Source organism: Megalobrama amblycephala, linkage group LG14 (genome assembly GCF_018812025.1).
Source record: "Megalobrama amblycephala isolate DHTTF-2021 linkage group LG14, ASM1881202v1, whole genome shotgun sequence".
Taxonomy (NCBI): Eukaryota; Metazoa; Chordata; class Actinopteri; order Cypriniformes; family Xenocyprididae; genus Megalobrama; species Megalobrama amblycephala.
Genome location: NC_063057.1, coordinates 42,714,327 through 42,734,144, shown reverse-complemented (window position 1 = coordinate 42,734,144; position 19,818 = coordinate 42,714,327). Strand labels below are relative to the sequence as shown.

The following is a 19,818-nucleotide window of genomic DNA, read 5'->3' as shown; positions in this document are numbered from 1 at the left end:
TCTCACAAAGATGTGTTCTGTGTCCTTGTGTCCTTCAAAGTTCATTCTTTAAAGCTAGTCTAGCAGTCTACGGCAACTCATTATTGGCCGGCTTCTTCGTCGGCATCATACGCATACGTTGTGCTGTTCACGTGACGTGTTCACGCCAATAATCAGTCGGCGTTCTGACGTAGAACCTGAAAGCGCTGGGCATAAACAATTATGAGAATGACACAGAAGGGAAGATTTTGTTGAATAAAGTTATTTTTGTTTTGTTTTTGCACACAAAAAAGTATTCTCGTCACTTCATAACATTAAGGTTGAACCACTGCAGTCACGTCGACGGTTTTAACAATGTCTTTAGTACCTTTCTGGACCTTGATAGTGGTGGTTATATTGCTGTCTATGGACGAGTCATATACCACTTGGATTTCATCAAAAATATCCTACTTTGTGTTTCGTAGATGAACAAAGATCTTACGGGTGTAGAACGACATGAAGGTGAGTAATTATTGACAATTTTCATTTTTGGGTGAACTAACCCTTTATTGCCAACAAAGTATTATTTATGAATTCTAGGTTAGGACTGTAGGTTATGAAGTTATATTAAAAATCGTATTCATAAACTTGTATACACTACCCTGACAGCAACATAAAGTCGGCCCAGATCTGGCCCACATCTGGTCCGTGTCTAATCAACATGTATCAGATGTGGGCCGGATCTGGGCCACATTATGTTGCTGTATGGGTAAGAACTGCACAGACAAAAACATTTCATGCATCCTTTTAAATTTCTTGATATCATTGTGAATTGTATGTAATATTGTTTTTGTGTATCATGGCATTTTTGCATTTTATCTGTTTAACAAAAGATACCATAGCACTGTGTGGTTAATCAGCTCTGTAATCATTACATTATTGCAAAGAAAGGTCTGCTTTCAAATCAATCTATGGGTACTTTGATGACTGGAGGGTAATGAGGACATATTGTTTGTAGGGCTATACTAAAGAATGAAGAATAAGTTCAAGATAAAAACCTTTTATTGTGTTTGCAGATTTTGCCCTGCTCAGTTTGCAGTAGTTTTCTCAGTGTTAAGATCCTCCTGTTTGTGGGGGTTTATAGCCTATATGTATGTAGTTTTATGCACTTTTTGTTCACTTCATATTTTTTTAAGTTGTAAATTGCGCAACGTTTCACTTCGTTTACACACTTGTGTAGGCTATCCCTTTTGTATATTGGGTATTGTATTACAATTAGTTTGCCACATGAAAAATACTAGCCTATAGTAATTTATAGTAAATACTTGAAGTAATTTGTTGTGGTAACTTTAAATTTGCAGTGGTAATATAACAACTATATTAATATAAACTCAATGCATAGCCTACCCTAAGTTTTCTACAACTATAGGGTATATTATACTTAAGTATACTAGTTTACTATAGTAAAAACTAAAGTATACTACAGTATTTATATCAGTTCACTATAGTTAATACTACAGTGTGCTGTAGCATTCACTAACAAAGTGTTGTAAATACTAAAATACAGTATACTACAATTTACTATAGTGCAGTTTAAAAACACTGTAATATTTAATTTAAATTACTATAGTATTTTTTCATGTGGAGCGGTGTGGCAAATCAGAACTGTGAATATAGTTGACCAATGAAACCCACGGACACGCGCAGGCGTGTCCACAAGACCGAAAGTGCCATTTGGGATTCAGCCAAAGAAGAAGAGAGGAACACGTCATCAGGCTGTGCCGCGCTCCTGCGTCTGTTGTGATTTGGCATAAGAAAGGTTAGTGTTTCTGAGCATTTAAAGTGTTTAAATTGATACAAACTGTTCAGACAATGTTATTGCTTTTGGACGCGTGGTAAAATTGATGGATTGTTAATCTGTGTACATTGTAAGGCTGCATCTAACATTTATTAGCGCTATTTTTGTGAGTAAAGCGCACTAACACAAAAGTACAGACAAGATGCTCATATTTACTTGCTTAATAACTGTAGAAACGTCCCTAAAGTGATATGAACATTTCATGTACATTAAATTATAAGGGTTTTCGTTGTGGAAGTGGCTTTTTCTGTCACAAAAACAGCTCGTGCACTTTTAAAAACACCAAAAAAGCTAAATAATGCTTTAATTGACCATCATTGAGGAAAAACGGGAGAAAATCAGCAAATACAAATTAAAAACTGAGACACTGGCAGTCAGTCTGTTTTCTATATTTTTATAACAACAAAAAAATACAAGTAATATATATTCCAAAACAAACAAATACAAAGATAGTTACAAGATAATCCTTAATGGATCCAGTAAAACTTTTAGAGGTACAGTGGCAGAACATTCATGTAATATGGTAAAAAACACAGTATAAATTGTATGAAATATAGATAGTTACTAGAGGGCCATAGCTTCAATTTATAATATTAAGTTTTGCACCCTGATCTAAACACATCATCCACAGTTTACAATCATTAATTGGTAAAATGATAAAACAAAGAAAAATTGGTTTCATGTTATTCAGGCGCATATTTGATGATTTTAAAGTGGAGCACACAAGCCTTCTGTATGTGTATGCGTAATACTAAAGAGCCTGATCACATTATTTATTAAAGAAATGCAAGAAAAGAATACAAACAACATATCACATTAAGAGCTTTTGACTTAGACAAGGTTATATCCCATAAAATATTATTTAAATATGTTAAGACTGTACAAATTAAACAATAGTAACATTCACATTGCTTTCATGCTCTATGCGTGTTCATTCACAGCCTTTTGTTTTGTGCAACTGTAAGTTGTAATATTGTTTGTTTTGTGTAGGCCTATCTATATCTGATTAATCTCTTAGGATGCATTTGGTTTAGAATTTACGCTGTAGTAAAGCGTGGTGGTGATCATCACCCTCAGTGCAGCTCAAACAGCAATGCACAACTAATAATGACTGATTGGGACTGTCATTTTACATAACATCATAAAGAGAACAATATTTTAATAAAACATTGTGAGTTATTTATATGTTTCAGCACATTGATCCAGGAAGAGCGCGTCCACAACACGAGTCACACGTTCTGAATAACACGTAACTTAGTTCAAGTTTACTTGTATATTCGCATCACTTTGTGCAGATATCATTTGTAGTATTTTTATTTTGTATATATCTGATTAATCGCATATAGGTTTAATGACAACTTTTACAAACTAATAGCAAATATTTTCATGAGTGGAATGTATTAAATATTATCTGCAAATCAATAAATATCAAATATTAATCATAAATGCCTAAATATGAAATACTGTATAATAATCTGTACAATTTGTGTTCTATTTTTATTTTTGTGTGTTTTTTGGCTAATCTGGTAATTTAAGGCCATTAAAGGTAGGGTAGGGAATTTCAGAGTGGCTAGCAATAGCAAGCTAGCAAAACAGCAATACTGTGAAATATTATTTATATTTATATTATTATAATTTAAAATAATGGTATTCTGTTATATTCTTTAAAATATAATGTATTTCTGTGATGCAAAGTGTCTGAACAATTATGTTACCTCTATGGCATTTCATATAGGTTTTTAGCTTAAAAGCATGCACATTTGGAGAAATATTGATGGATTCTCATATGTTTGTCAATTTTCTATACAGAGGAGTAATATTTATTCAGGATTTATTGTCATTACTATGAGCGCTGGATACTGTGTTTTCAATTCATACTTGCAGCCGGAGGGCGCTCTGTGCTCCTTTAGTCCACAAATGCCTGCTAAAGAAGAATAGGCAATCCAGGAACTAACCGAACTAACAGAGGCCAGAGATCGCTAACTATGGCTATTCAAAACACTTTTCAAGATAATAAATACACGATTGAGACGATGTATGCATGTATTGACTGAATTTGCGTCTGAATAGCGCTGGCTCCGTGGGCATGGCCGCATTAGTGGATAATGAGCTGAATCACGGACTTCTGACATGGCTCTCTTTTCATACAGATTACATAAACAGAGAATATTTGTTTTCGATTTGACTTACATGATTTAAAACCTGACATTTCAACGTTTTTTTAGGCATAAGTCAAATTTTTTTGTGATTAGTATTCACTAAGTTACAGTTCATTTTCTGAGAACTATCAGATTGGACTTCGTTCAGAGGGAGACGAGAGATCACGCATCATGTTTTCTTTATTTTACAAAAAGCACAACATTTTGTTTTTACTCTGTGTACACAAATAAAAGAAGATATTCCACAGATTAAAATGGTGTATAACTCTTAATTGTATGTGCAACATTGACGGAGTATTTTGAGTCTCTTTCACACTGGTAAGAAAAAAAAACGCGGTGGTATCGCCGGTGATACCTCAGACCTCAGAGTGTTAAACGACCGTCGCACGCAACTCGAAAAAAGAAATTGCTATATCCATGGTCAGTAGATGAGGGGCGGACGTTCCTCTTGGTGGTAGCGTTTACGATGATGTCATGGTAGTAGAGGCTGTGCAACTATAATGATCTGTCTATAATCCTACCCACTTTAAAGCGGTACTAACTGCAGTGGAAAAGCAACCCGAGCCAAGGCCATACCACGCAGAGAAAAAGCACCTTTAGATCCTTACCTCTCTTCAGAGCCTTTCCAAAGCCACAATATACCTTTAAAATTCATGAACTCACACAGCAGATTCTGCAATTCATCATGAGAGATGGTGTTACATTTAGGGATGTGTGAACAGGGTGAGCAGATGTATGAAAATACATATGTTGACAGGCAGGTAGGACATCCTATCATTGCATTCGGACCGAATGCATTGATTAGATGAACATTTATTTTGGTCCAACAGAACATTGATGTACATGTTTTAATATTTAGACCACTTTTATAACTGATTGCTATCAGGATGTGAAGAGAGTTTCAACCAGAAAAACAAAAAGTGTTTAAAAAAAAAAATTGCCTACCTTAACTCTCACTGACTCCCTTACCAGTGCACTGAACTACGAGCTGATTAAGACAGACCCAGAGATTTAGTTTGGGTTTATTTTTTCTTTCTGTTAATTATTCTCATCTTAAACAGGACAAACACACAGAAAAACTCCTGGTGAAGTGACTGAGATCTACGTGACAAACAAGATGGCGTTTATTAAACAGGAGAGTGAAGAAATGAAGATTGAAGAAGTATTCAGTTTGAAACAAGAAGATATTGAGAAACAAACAGGTTGGTTTCATTTTCAAAGATGAACTCGTATAAAATACAGGAATGATTTTTTAAAATGAGTAATAGTATGTCACCTCTTGGGCAGTTGGGGTAAGAATCTCTTGGCACCTCAGCCTTCTGAATTGTAATCAAATCCTGTGATGATAAAATGATTATTGATCTTGATGCATCTTTTTTTTCTGAATGTGACACTAGGTGAATCTTTAGGCACTTCACAGATTTTTGACAATTATTTAGATTATTCGATAATTCGGATTAAAAATCTAAAAATTATTATACATTTAAAAGTAATTTTTTTAAAGGGTCATGAAACCTGAGCTGTGAACAGATATGTATAGGCTGCACATCATTGAAAACACTAAAGGTATTCATTAATTTTATTTAAAAGTTAAAATTAGTTATTTTTGCATTTTCAGAGCGATATCTATCTTCCGGTTTGAAAAGCAAAGTCGGAGCAACGTCACAAAATCTGACGTCATCGTGTACTACCGGCAGGATCTGGAGTGCTGGTTGGCTCCAAGTATGGGCTGGTCGAACATGCTGATGTCAACAGTTTCTACATTTATTCATGACTTAAAGCTCATTCAATCCAATCACTGCGCTGTAGTATGCATAAGATTAATTGTGGTATTATACATGAGGAAGTATCACTTCTCTCGCCTCGGTCTCTTTCATTCAGAGACATATCGTTTGTGTTCATAACACATTGTGTTGTAGCACTGAGCTTTCCTGCGACGCAACCAGAGCAGAAGTTTGGGTGCATATGGATTGTTTTGCTGTAATCTACCAGCACAAATGGAAAATATGTTTGCACGAGATCACGTTACAGCAGAGAATTCAAATGTCACAAAAGTGCGGCTCATTCACCTCTGCCTGCTCTAGCTGCGTTCAAACACGCGAGCCGTATGTATGTTTCCCTCAGCACAGCAGCACATGAGTGTTGTTTGTATTTTGCCCATGATGCGATCAGAACTGGAGTTTGAATACGAACACATGAAAAGTACGATTGTTATGATGTACACGCGGAGTGAGCATAGCCTATAATCGGTTTCAGTGCGGAGCTCCGCAGTGTGTTTAACAACACTAGCCACGTGGATCCTTCATTCCTATTTCATCAAGTCTTCTTCAAATTAATTATTTTTGCAAACTGTACATGGATACAGTGGTGTAGTCTATCTGAACGTGACGACACGATTATTCTAATAGACAAAAGACTGATTTTGAGACTGCAGTGCTCGTTAATTTAATCAAAGTATTATTATTAGCCCTATTAAATATTCTTTCGCATTTCTCCCTTGTGCTTGGGAGTTTGTTGTCATTTTCTCCGTGCTCATATATTAATATTCGTCATTCTGTATAATGAGTGTGTTCTATGTCTGTGCTTCATTGGTTGTTCTCTCCCCTCTCCCCCATACCCCCCCAACCCCATCGGTTGAATGAATGACTCGATACTCAATGACCGAACACAAAAATCATTTTGAATTTTCACCGCCAGGCTAGAAGCTCCGCAGCGCTTCACTAAACCCTGCCCGTAACACACCTCTCACCTCTCACAAACCCAGCATTTCACCAACAAATGGAAGTTATATCAGAAATTTATTCAGACAGAAATCACTGGAAACTAGCGAGATTGTAAAGCGAACATAAGTGGCCGTTTATTGGCATTTTGTTGTTTACTTAATGATTTAAAACCCAAACATCAATGTTTTACCACAGTTTTACAATAATATAGGGATGGGTAAAAAAATAGATTTTTTTTTTTATTGGCGTTTTGGTGCTGTATAATGTGATGTGACAGATCGCTTTGGTGCCTCAGTTAAAGAGAAGCGGCAGCATGGAGCAGCATGTGAACATACTGTCCTGTTTTAATACCAGTTACAGCGTGAAATAAACATCTGAAGGCATGTTAAAATATACAGTGCAACTTACCGAAATCTGTATCATGTCTCATGTAATAGCTCAATCAGTGTTTCAACCTCTGAAAGTTGTCAATAAAACAGCTTGTAAACAATGGAATGGTGTGCTGTGATTAGTTGAGTGGATATATCGCGTTCTTCAGAGAAAGGAGGCTGGCGTATTTCACGTTTTGGAAAGGAAGGGATAGAACATGACAGAATAACACAACGGATATCACATTTTGCGCAAAATTAATCAATGACTTTTCAATACCAACCAGACACAATAGTGATTTTGGCGGAAACTCAATTTAAAAAAAAAAAAATGCAGTTTATGCAGACATATCTGTTGAGGGTGTGAATGCTATTGTCAATCAGATATTTAAGTTAATCCCCTCGACACCGCTGAGATTGTTGAGCACGAGTTCTGCCCACTCACGGATCCTTTCATTATAACGTAGACAGCTTCATTGATTATAACGGGAGTTTTCAAAAGTGCAGATTTGTGTACATCTTGTAGTAATTGACAGCTTCAGTGATTTATAATGGCATCGACCTTTACTTGCTTTTTGTATGTATGCTTTCTTTTTGTTTGTTTAACTGTATGTCAAATGATCTGTGAATTAATAATAAAAAATAATAGCCCTGCAATTTTCTATGTAACATGTTACTTTATCATTTCAAATCAGTCACTCAGTGACTTTTTAAATATAAATTTACAGATTTTTAAATATAAAATGGTTCTAAGCACATTGTTTTATGATCTGTGCAGACAATGAATATTTTTTTATTTCATGGAGAAATTACATATACACTGTTTCTTTGCATTTATTTTGGGATTATTGTCAGAACTGGGCTCACAGTTCACATAGGTTGGGTAATTTGTACTGTGTGTGTGATGACCATGTTTGTACACCACCATCGAAGACCATTTTTAACTCAGGAAAAATCCTGGATAAGATATAGCATACATGTTTTTGGTTTTGATGCCTTTTGCTTTGTAGCATTAAACTGTTGTCAACTTGTATTTGTCTTTTTCACTTTAGACCTGATGGTGCTGAAAGAGGAGGGTCAAGAGCTAAATGAAATGGAAGAGAAAGATCATGATGAAAAACATGATTTCATGACTGGAAAAAAGTCTGCACAGTTTGAAAAGATCTCTCAAAAAAGAGCTAAAAAGACAGGAAATAAAAAGATATTCACCTGTCAACAATGTGGAAGGAGTTTTGATTCGAGTGGAAACCTTAAAGTCCACATGAGACTTCACACTGGAGAGAAGCCTCACACCTGCAACCAGTGTGGAAAGAGTTTCCATCAAAAAGGAACCCTTAATGTTCACATGAGGATTCACACTGGAGAGAAGCCTTACACCTGTCAACAATGTGGAAAAAGTTTTGCTCAAAAAGGAAAAATTAAAATCCACATGAGAATTCACACTGGAGAGAGCTCTCTTACCTGCCAACAGTGTGGAAAGTATTTCAGTGAAAAGGAAAACCTTCGAACCCACATGAGAATTCACGCAGACTCTCTCACCTGCAAACAGTGTGGAAAGACTTTCGCTCGAACAGGAAACCTTAAAACCCACATGAGAATTCACAATGCACATAACTCTTTCACCTGCCAACAGTGTGGAAAGGGTTTCACTCAAAAAGGAAACCTTAAAGCCCACATGAGAATTCACACTGGAGAAAAGCCTTTCACCTGCCAACAATGTGGAAAGAGTTTCAGTGATAAGGGAAATCTTAACAAGCACATGAGGATTCACACTGGAGAGAAACCTTTTACTTGCAAACTCTTCGGGAAGAGCTTCTCACAGGAGCTTATCCTTAGGTATCACATGAACGCTCACACTGGAAAAAAGCCGTTCTTATGTAATCAGTGTGGAAAGAGTTTCATAAATAAAGTGGAGCTTGAGACCCACATGAGAGTTCACACTGGAGAGAAGCCGTTCATATGTGGTCAGTGTACAAAAAGTTTCAGAGGTCAAATGAACCTTAATAGGCACGTGATGAGGATGCACACAAGAGAGAACTGTTTTAAATGTCATCAGTGCGGAAAAAGAATCAGAGGCATTAATCGTTTTAATGATCATTTAAAAACTCACTCTGGAAAGAAGTCTTTCATGTGCCAACACTGTGGAAAGTATTTCATAAATGAAGGAAAGCTTAAAACTCACTTGAGATTTCGCAATGGAAAAAGGCCTTTGGGATGTGTTAAGCGTGCGAAAAGTTTCGCACGTAAGAGAGACATGAAACGACATTTGCAAATTCCCTCTGGAGGAAAGAAATTGAAATGTGATCAGTGTAAGAAAAAATTTCCTTCGCCATTACACTTAAAGATACACCTGAGAAGTCACACAGATTTCAGACCGTATTCATGTTCATCATGTGGAAAGAGTTTCAAATGGCTCTACAATTTAAAATGGCACCAGAAAATACGTATTTGTGTGAAATACCGGCTGCGTTCACGCCGCAGATGAACATGGGACTCGGGATCGATTTTCTGCTCAAAGTTCGGTTGTTGTTTTGTTTTGTTTTCACCGTTACTACACTTGTTACTACTTGTTTACGGAAATAAAGACAAACTGAATGAAAAAATTAACATTGCAGTGCATTATTTGATTCATTTCAGTGAATGCATACACAGGTAAACATAAATGGGTAATTCCTTATCGACTCAACCTCCAGGTAAAAATAAAAAACTAAAAGTTTTGTCCTATGGAAGAACTACATATAAAAAGAAAACATTAAGCTATGGATGAGTAATTACTGTCATTCACTGTTTTGTTGAGGGGGGTCGGGATTATGGCATCTTTTTTTTTTTTTTTTTTACACACAGGTAGACGAGTCAATTCATAAATGCACTATATGCTTATTGTTGATAGTTCAAAAATGGGTGGAAAAAGCACTTAATGAAGTTTTAAATAGTGGTTCGGGAGGAGTCTAATCATTCAGTCATAGGCAAGATAGCACTCCCCTGTGTGCGACATAGAATCTCATAGTCAAGCTTTACCTAGTTTTTGTTTTGTTAGTGTCGTTACTGTCCTTTAATGTATGGTGTGTTAGAGCACATGTTAAGTTTGATTGAGGGATTTTGTTACAACTAGGAGAACTACAGTGCATCCGGAAAGTATTCACTCACTATTTATGTTACAGCCTTATTCCAATATGGATAATGACAAAATTAATCTCAGGTTTTCTCTGTTTCCACTGATCATCCTTGATGTTTCTACAACTTGATTGGAGTCCACCTGTGGTAAATTCATTTGATTGGACATGATTTGGAAAGGCACACACCTGTCTATGTAAGGTTCCACAGTTAACAGTGCATTTCAGAGCACAAACCAAGCCATGAAGTCCAAAGAATTGTCTGTAGACCTCCGAGACGGGATTGTATCAAGGCACAGATCTGGGGATGTTACAAATGGTGTAGTGCAGCAGGGATGAGGCAGAACTTCCACAAGAGACGTTTTTTTTTTAAATGAGCAGCAAAACAACAATGCAACACCATAAACAAACTTAATAACAACAACAAGAAGAACGGACAGGGAGTGCAGGGAAGTAAAGCTGCATTCACGTCACCTCGTATTTACCGGAATCTTGAAATGACAACACGTGACGTTATATTCGGAGCTGTTCACATCCTTTTGGTCCTTGGACTGGGAATTATGCGTTTCCATGTCACCACTATCAACGCCTAATAAATCAATCTACAGCGGTCAGGTGGTACAGCGGCCACGTGGTAGCTTTCAGAAAACTCCCAGCTTACAAGCTGTAATTACGAGCTCTACGAGGACGTGAACGCTTTTTACAAGCTAGAATCTTGTAACTACAGGAATTACGAGGCCGGTGAACGAACTACAGGAATTACGAGGCCGGTGAACGCACCTTGAGTCCTTACATAGGGAGTGCTGAAGAACAAGTCCAGGTGCAGGTAATCAGTGATGATGGGGAGATGACGAGGAAGTGGGTGCAGGTGTGGAAACAAGGAGGATCATGGGATATGGAGTCAGGGACAGAAGGGAACTGTGACAGGGGAAGGCTACAGAAACATTTTTTGCAGCATTGAATGCCCCTATGAGCACAGTGGCCTCCATCATCTGTAAAGGGAAGAAGTTTGGAACCACCAGGACTCTTCCTAGAGTGGGCCACCCCGGCCAAACAGCGATCAGGGGAGAAGGGCCTAGATGACCAAGAACCTGATGGTCACTCTGACAGGGCTCCAGCAGGTACCTTCCAGAAGAACAACCATCTCTGCAGCACTCCACCAATCAGGCCTGTATGTTAGAGTGGCCAGACTGAAACCACCCCTCAGTAAAAGGCATCTGAAGGACACTCAGACCATGAGAAACCAAATTCTCTGGTCTGATGAAACTCTTTGGCCTGAATAGCAACGTCATCTCTAGAAAGAAACCAGGCACCACTCATCACCTTGCCAATACCATCCCTACAGTGAAGCATGGTGGTGGCAGCATCATGCTGTGGGGATGTTTTTCAGCTGCAAGAACTGGGAGACTAGTCAGGATCAAGGGATAGATGAACGCAGCAATGTACAGAGACATCCTTGATGAAGTCCAGAGCACTCTGGACAGGTTCTCAGCCTGGGGTGAAGATTTATCTTCCAACAGGACAACAACCCTAAGCACAAAGCCGAGGCTACGGGACAACTCTGTGAATGTCCTTGAGTGGCCCAGCCAAAGCCCAGAATTGAACTTGATTGAACATCTCTGGAGAGATCTGAAAAAGGCTGATGGAGCTTGAAAAGTCTTGCAAAGAAGAGTGGAAGAAGAATGGAAGATATTGCCTAAAAATTGGTGTGCCAAGCTTGTAGCTAGGGCTGCACGATATATCGCATGAGATTGTCACGCGCATTTCGTCAGTAAAGCCGGTTCCCTGATTACCGCTAAATCGCCATCACCTGCTTTCAAATGGAGCGGCATTTAATAGACAGAACCGTAGATCAATGAAAAACCACGTAACATCGCGTTCATATCGCAGATGAATTGCCTTCGATAATGAATGCGATATTGCGTGGCTTTTCAGTGAACTACGGCTCTGTCTATTAAATGCCGCTCCATTTGAAAGCAGGTGATGGCGATTTAGCGGTAATCAGGGAACCGGCTTTACTGACGAAATGCGCGTGACAATCTCATGCGATATATCGTGCAGCCCTACTTGTAGCCTCATACTCAAAAAGACTTGAGGCTGTAATTGGTGCCAAAGGTGCTTCAACAAAGTATTGAGCAAAGGCTGTGAATACTTAAGTTTTTTTTTTTTATAAATTTGCAAAGATTTCAAACCAACTTTTATGTTGTCATTATGGGGTTCTGTTTATAGAAATTGGAGAATAATAAATGAATCCATTTTGGAATACGGATGTAGCATAACAAAATGTGGAAAAGGTAAAACACTGTGAATACTTTCAGGATGCACTGTAGACTTAAAGCTCAGTACATCAAAACCAGCTCCCATTACGGTCAAACTTTTTTACTTTAAGTTGTCAACTCAAAAAATGTACAAAGTCTGTTTAAATTTCTTTGCTCACATACTCGATTTGACAACATAAATCAAGGCTGCCTAACCCTGTTCCTCAAGATCTACCTACCTGCAAAGTGTAGCTCCAACCCTGATAAAACACACCTGAATCAGCTAATTAAGATCTTCAGGAGCACTTGATAATTACAGACAGGTGTGTTGAGCAGGACTGGAGCTGAACTCTGCGGGAAGGTAGAGCCATTTCTTAATATGCATTCTTCTCTGTACTTTTGTTCTTGTGGACTTGTGAAATGTCATCACTCGCTTCCCAAGTACTGTTCTAATTAAAAGTTCACATCTAGCCAAGTACAGAAAACTCCCGGATGTGTTTTTGATCCACCCCTTTAATCACGGATGCATCGGGAGGTGATTTGTGCAGACTTGAAACAGCCAGGTATCCCAGAATGCATCTTGCACTAACAGAAAACCTAACCTTGCATTGCTATTTCTCTTAGCGGCAATGGCACCGCACTGCTGTGTTTCCCAGTTCACTTCGTCACACAGGAAAAAATCTAACAGTGAACAAACCTCCATAACTAGCTTGTATCGTTAACCAGGCTAGCTAGAACTAGCAAGTTCAAGTTTTAGTGGATAGATTAAGGCAGTGAGCCAGGTTGATGACATTTACTGCCTAGTCCAAAATTAGTAGTATGTTATTTAAAGGTCCCGTTTTTCGGGGTTTTTTGAAGCTTTGATTGTGTTTATAGTGTGCAATATAACATATGTTCATGTTTCGCGTGTAAAAAAACACAGTATTTTTCACATAATTTACTTATCTGTATACCGCTGTTTCCACTGTCATAAAAACGGGCTGATGACTTCCTTGTTCTATGAAGTCCCTTCTTCAGAAATACGTAACGAGTTCTGATTGTGCCAGCGGTTCCTGTGTTGTGATTCGACAGCTCTGAGCGCATCTTGCCCGGAAAGGTCACGCCTCTTACCATAACGTGGAGATGCATGCGCTCAGTGTTATTGTAAACATGTCTTTAATTTTACCCTATCAATTTGAGCCGGAATCAGACCCGGTGATTGGACTGCGGGATGAAAATAACAGCGTTTCGACGACATGGCGACAAACACACTCTACAAACGCAACTCTTGTGTATTCCTGTGGGCGGAGGTTAGTCAAAAAACTGTTTTAGTGACGTCATTAAAGAAGGAAGTAGAGGGATGTAGTCCAAACTGGCCATTCGATGTAGGTGACTTCTGTTAAATAAAATATCTCGCTTGGCATTGAACTTTGAGCTTTAAAATTTTACAGATTTTATTTATACTCTAACAACAACATTACACACTAACTAAAGTTTGAAACATGGGATCACGAAGAAGGTGACCTTTAAATCTATCACCACAGATTCACTCGTATATAAGTATAAGTATAAGTATATATATATATATATATATATATATATATATATATATATATATATATATATATTCTGAGTGAGCTTGTTTGTATTAGCTTCTAGTCACTAGCTAGTTAACCTAGGGAACATCAGTGTTCACATCAGTGTCCCTAGCTAGGAAGAGGATGCTCAGGAGTCTTGTCGAGATCAATAAAATTATTCTTGTAAAAATTATTTAAACAATTACATTTTCTTTATTGGTGCAGATAAAAACACACACAAAAGTGCACTCTGAGCATTTCCTCCCAGACTGCCTTGTAAAATCAAGGCATCACCACGCTGAAAGAAGGTGCTGTGCCAACTGTGTTTGCATGGAGTTCGTTCAGACCAGAGAGGAGGATCATTGTTATAACTGCAAGGTAGTTTCTTTATACGCAGATGACCTGTTGTTATATATTTCAAACCCAGTTGAAAATGTCCCAAAAATAGTGCAAAATCTTTCTGTTTTTGGTAGTTTCTCAGGATATAAACTAAATGTTTCTAAAAGTGTATGCTTTCCCATTAATCCTTTAGCTCTACAAATTAAAACCTCATCCTTCCCATTTTATATCTCACAATCCGGCTTTAAATACTTAGGAGTACATATAACCCAAACTTTTTCAGGCCTATATAAAACTAACTTTTTACCTCTTATAAATAAAATTAAAACTGATCTACAAAGATGGGATACATTATACCTATCTTTAGCAGGTAGAGTAAATTGTATTAAAATGAATGTCCTATCAAGATTTTTATACTTATTCCAGTCCCTCCCAATTTTTATTCCAAAAGCCTTTTTCTGTACATTAAATAAGCTCATAACATCATTTTTATAGAAAGGGAAGAACCCAAGAATTCATAAAGACCATTTAGAAAGACAGCGATTCCAGGGAGGTTTAGCTTTACCTAATTTTATGGTATATTACTGGGCAGCAAATCTTCAAAAAGTCAATTGTGGGTATAATTTCCCATTGACAGATTGGTGTAAGGCAGAAGCATACTCTTGTACTTCTATATCACTTCCTGCCTTACTAACAATGAAATTACCCTTTTCCCCTGTTCAGTATACCTCAAACCCAGTTGTAAGTTCAACGTTAAAAATATGGTCTCAATTTAGACAGACATACAAACTTAAGGATTTCTCCATGTTAAGCCCTCTCAGTAACAACCCTCTATTCCCCGCTGGTCAAATGGACCACACATATGTGCAATGGCAGAGTACTGGGTTAGCTAAATGTAGTGATTTTTACATAGATAACATTTTCTCTAGTTTTAATGACCTTCGACAGAAATTTCAGTTGACACAGTCTGATCTGTTCCGATATTTCCAAGTCCGACATTTTATTCAATCTCAAAGCTCCACCTTTCCTAACTTACCCCCTACCTCACTGATGGATAAAATTTTACAGAATCCTGTGACCCCCCAAGGTCAAATTTCTGCTTTATACAATATGATTCTGCTTGCAAGAAATAATCCAATTGAAAAAATTAAAGAAAAGTGGACCAAAGATATAGGCTCTGTAATAATTGATGAAATATGGGATGATGCTCTAAAAAGAGTAAATGGATCCACTTCCTTTACACGTCTTAGTTTAATACAATTCAAGGTCCTTCACTGCATATATTACACTAAATCTAAACTGTCAAAAATATATTCAAATGTTGAAGATAGTTGTGATCGATGCAAAAGTGATAAAGCTGACATTATTCATATGTTTTGGTCCTGCCAAAAGCTGAATAACTATTGGGCACTTGTCTTCAAGTTAAAGGCTTCATTTATTGTTTTAAATACAACACCCTGTGTTGAAAATGCTATTTTCGGTGTACCAGAACATGGAATACATTTAACTAACAATATGAAAAATGTTTTTGCTTTTGCTTCATTATTTTCAAGAAGGAGAATATTGTTAGAATGGAAGTCAAAAAACCCACTGAAGATTTCAATGTGGATTTGTGATTTTATTTTATTTTTAAAACTAGAAAAAATAAAATATCTCAAAAAAGGATCCATTCAAAAATTTTATAAAATCTGGAAACCTATGATTGCATATTTTGAAAAGATGAAGACCCTACCTTCTAACTAGAGGCCATCTAACTCTAATACACTTGAACATGTTTTAGTATGAACGTAAGTGTTTCATGGTTGTATATGTTTGTATCGACCACAATTATAATAGAGTTTAATTTAATTATGTACTTTTATCTAGTTATTATTTGTAACTTATATTTTCTTACAATAATATTGTTCTTTTGTTAAAGTAAAAGCTACTTTAATTTTTTGTAATGTTTTTTTTTTTGTTTGTTTGTTTCATTTATTTATTTTTCATTTATTTATTTTTAAGAGGAGAAAAAAATAACTATTTGTATGAAGCTTTGTGTTAATACTTTGAAAAATTTTATAAATAAAGGTATTAAAAAAAAAAAAAAGAACTGCAAGGTAGTATTTAGATGAGTGAATTTACCAGTTTATAATGCATTTATTAATTGTGTAGCGACATTATTTCTCTGCTGATTATTTTCAGTAATGTTTCCATGGACCTCGTTGATGGTGTGAATGTGTTGTAAAGGTGTATGTAAAGGTGTAATTGGTTACTTGATATTGAGCAACACATGTATGTGCTTATAACACTGTCACTGAGCCAATAATTATGCTGCTTTTGATGAACGGTGGTCTAACGTGAATTATATCAGTGTAAAGCTTAATTACAAACATCCAAATGCTATTTCATACATTTTACAGTATATTTGACATGTGTAATCCATGTATCCTTTTAAAAGACCTAATGTGTCCATCAATATGTTTCTCTTTTACTTCCAGTGAAGAGACGTCTCCTCCACACCCAGACCATGAATATGCTGCACTGCCTCCCTCACTTGAAGATCAACTTGAGGAAGTTCGCAAGAAGTGTTAATAGCAGAGCTTCAACAAAAACAGTTTATGGTGTAAAATTTTCAGGGTGATGATAAACAGGTATCATTTTATACAGAGTTCCCAGATTATGCTACATTTAAAGCTGTGTTTATGGCCCTGCAACCTACTGCAGAAAAAATGGTGGGATGGAGTCAGGCTCAGCGACTCAAACATACAAATGTGGAGGTAATTCGGCAAGGCTTTAGCGCCTCTAAATTGTCCACTATGGACCTGTTTTTTTCTTTTTCTTTGCAGGTTAAGGCAGGGATTTCCTGAGCAGGACCTTGCAACCCGTTTCCATATATCACAGTCAACAGTAAGCAGGATCTGTGTGACCTGGGTCAACTTTTTGTACTTTATGTTGGGAATACTTCCAATTTGGCCTTCAAGGAAAACTGTGGATGAACTTATGCCAGATTGTTTTAAATGCACGTTCCCAGGTACTAGAGTTATATTGGATTGCACAGAAATACATGTACAGAAACCTAGCTTCAAGGTCCTTAACTTAGTGACTTACTCTCACTACAAAGTCATTAGGCGGATTGAAGAGTACCATATATTTGATAAAGTGTTAACCCGTGACACTGGTGGTCTCCATTAACCAACTGTGGGTCGTTTGTGCCCTTTTGACTAATTTCCAAGGTCCTCTCTATTGAAATTGTAATGTAAATATCTACAACTGTAATGTTAATATCCACAAATATATTCAAACCTTGTTGAAGACGTGCTAATCTTTTTATTAATGTGTACAAAACCTTAGTACACTATGGGTTCAAAAGTACTATAAGTAGTATCTAAATACATTTTCTAAATACAGAGATACTATATTAAAAGCATATTTTAGTTCATATTTCATGCTGTCTCAAAATAGCACATTTGAGTACACTTAGATGTTCTTAAGATGATCTTAAGTAGTACTAAAGAAGAATTTTAGTCTATTAAGTAGAAAATTAGTGCGCGAAAATAGAGCACTTTAAGTACATTATAGAAATGTACTTTTTTTCACCTGGGTAGTTTACAAATCTATTAGCATGAACAATAACACACCAGTTAAAGTAAACAAGACACAATTATTTGGGTGAAATGATTTAGCCTTAGAAAGTCAGCAGAAGGGTAAATGTTTAAAATTAATCTCTTTTGCTTCAGATTTCTGGGAATTCAAATGTAAAATCATGATAAGTGAGGTTTTTCACCTTTTGTCTTTAATGGCTCTTGCTGCTTCTGCCTCATTACTTTAATTGGTGTCATTGTTCATGCTAATCAATAGCTGGGTTAAGTGTGAATGCAATTGATGAAGGTGTGAATCCTGATGTTTATGATAATGAGTGCTATAGTTGTGCTGATTGGATTAGAGCTGGTGAAAGTTACTATAACTGCTTACATCCTTTACATTCTTTGTTTGCTTTATCTTCACCTGTAAGGACGGCCCCCTGAAATCTGTATAAAACCTCAATGTTTCACTGCTTTAGTCACACTTGATGAATGCAGCACTACTGGTGAAGCAACTGAGATCCACGTGACACTATTGTAAAGATGGCATTTATTAAAGTGGAGATTGAGAGTAAAGACGTGAAGTTTGAAGAATCATTCAGAGTGAAACATGAAGACATGAAGACTGAAGAAATATTCAGAGTTAAACAGGAAGATGTGAAGACTGAAGAAACGTTCAGAGTGAAACATGAAAATCCTGAGGAACAAAGAGGTTGGTTTCATTCTGAAAGCTGAACTCAGTCATTTGATCCTCATTAAAATGTCCAGCTCTACAGAAACTTTTTTTAACTTACTTTAACTTTATAACAATCAACATAATCAATGGTTTAATCACTCAATGGATCATTTTGTAACAGGTGTATTTTATTCTCTCTTTAGAAAAAAGCACAATAACAACTACAATCAACAGAAGAACATACATCATACCAAAGGGTAAGTGTCTAATACATGCAATATTAATAAACACAATATAATCATAATTAATTTATTGAACACAGTAAAAACAAGCATTTCTTCTCTCTCACAGGTCTACAGGTCTGCTTCCTCACAGACTCGATGTGTCGGGATATTGAGGACTACTTTCCAAATGCTCAATGCTGGGTTCATCCAGACACAACTCTCGTGAGATCCGTTCAGCAACACATTAAACTCTTTGAGAAAGTACACAACTACACAATCGTGATTCTCCACATAGGAACAAACGACATCACAAGTGGAGCGCCTGCATCGACTGTCGTTCAGCGAATGAAAACTCTCATATCAAGAATCTCACTGGTCAATCCACACATTCTGTATTTCGCAATCAGCGCTATTTTACCACGATTGAACGACGACTCCATGATGAAAACTACAATCAAACAATGCAACAGCTTGCTTCAACACTGGACTTCACAAACAAGAAATATTCTGTTTCTAAACACTACAAAACCATTTCTCAAAAATGGAAAAATAGTCCAAACCCTTTACAAAGATGATGGACTTCACCTCAATCAAGAAGGAAAACACAAGCTTTTTTCATACTTTCAGCGTTTCCTCTGGCATTTTTGTCAGTTACCACGTGCAAAACATATCAAACATCTCTCATGAAAATCTTTCAACACAAACTTGACTTGGTTAATAGATTTGTGGAGCAATAAAATACATTTCACTTGAAGCCTCACATGTTCTTATTGTATTGTTTCCTGAAAAAATTCAAGCTAACTTTAGCCGTTGCAACAAAATTACCCCATTGTTTTTCTTGGAGTGGGCGGGTTTTAATAAGCTTTTGGGCTGGAAATCCTCGACCCAAACTGGCAACAGGGGCAGCCTTAGGGCCCTATCTTGCACCCAGCGCAATTGACTTTGTACACCGACGCATGTGTCATTCCTATTTTGCACCCGCGCAAAGCGCGCTTTTCCCTCCACAGAAGCACGTCGCTAAACTAG

General features: G+C 36.9%; 2 protein-coding genes across 4 annotated transcripts; both read left to right on the top strand.

Moving 5' to 3' along the window:
- The first annotated feature begins 4,247 nt into the window (after window positions 1-4,247).
- On the top strand, window positions 4,248-9,675 carry LOC125245319 (gastrula zinc finger protein XlCGF57.1-like). Of its 2 annotated transcripts, XM_048155845.1 has the most exons (3): window positions 4,248-5,177; window positions 5,594-5,697; window positions 8,119-9,675. In XM_048155845.1, exon 3 carries the CDS (start codon window positions 8,124-8,126, stop codon window positions 9,549-9,551), a length of 1,428 nt encoding a protein of 475 aa, XP_048011802.1. In that variant the 5' UTR covers window positions 4,248-5,177; window positions 5,594-5,697; window positions 8,119-8,123; the 3' UTR covers window positions 9,552-9,675. The 2 variants fall into 2 exon arrangements, with proteins under 2 accessions (XP_048011802.1, XP_048011801.1); XM_048155844.1 differs by lacking the exon at window positions 5,594-5,697.
- A 5,230-nt stretch (window positions 9,676-14,905) lies between these two features.
- LOC125245329 lies at window positions 14,906-18,604 on the top strand. 2 transcript variants are annotated; one of them, XM_048155855.1, is made up of 2 exons: window positions 14,906-16,962; window positions 17,158-18,604. In XM_048155855.1, the coding sequence occupies exon 1, from the start codon at window positions 14,906-14,908 to the stop codon at window positions 16,073-16,075; it is 1,170 nt and encodes a 389-aa protein (XP_048011812.1). In that variant the 3' UTR covers window positions 16,076-16,962; window positions 17,158-18,604. The 2 variants fall into 2 exon arrangements, with proteins under 2 accessions (XP_048011812.1, XP_048011813.1); XM_048155856.1 differs by having other exon boundaries at window positions 14,906-17,342; window positions 18,324-18,604.
- The last annotated feature ends 1,214 nt before the right edge of the window (window positions 18,605-19,818 follow it).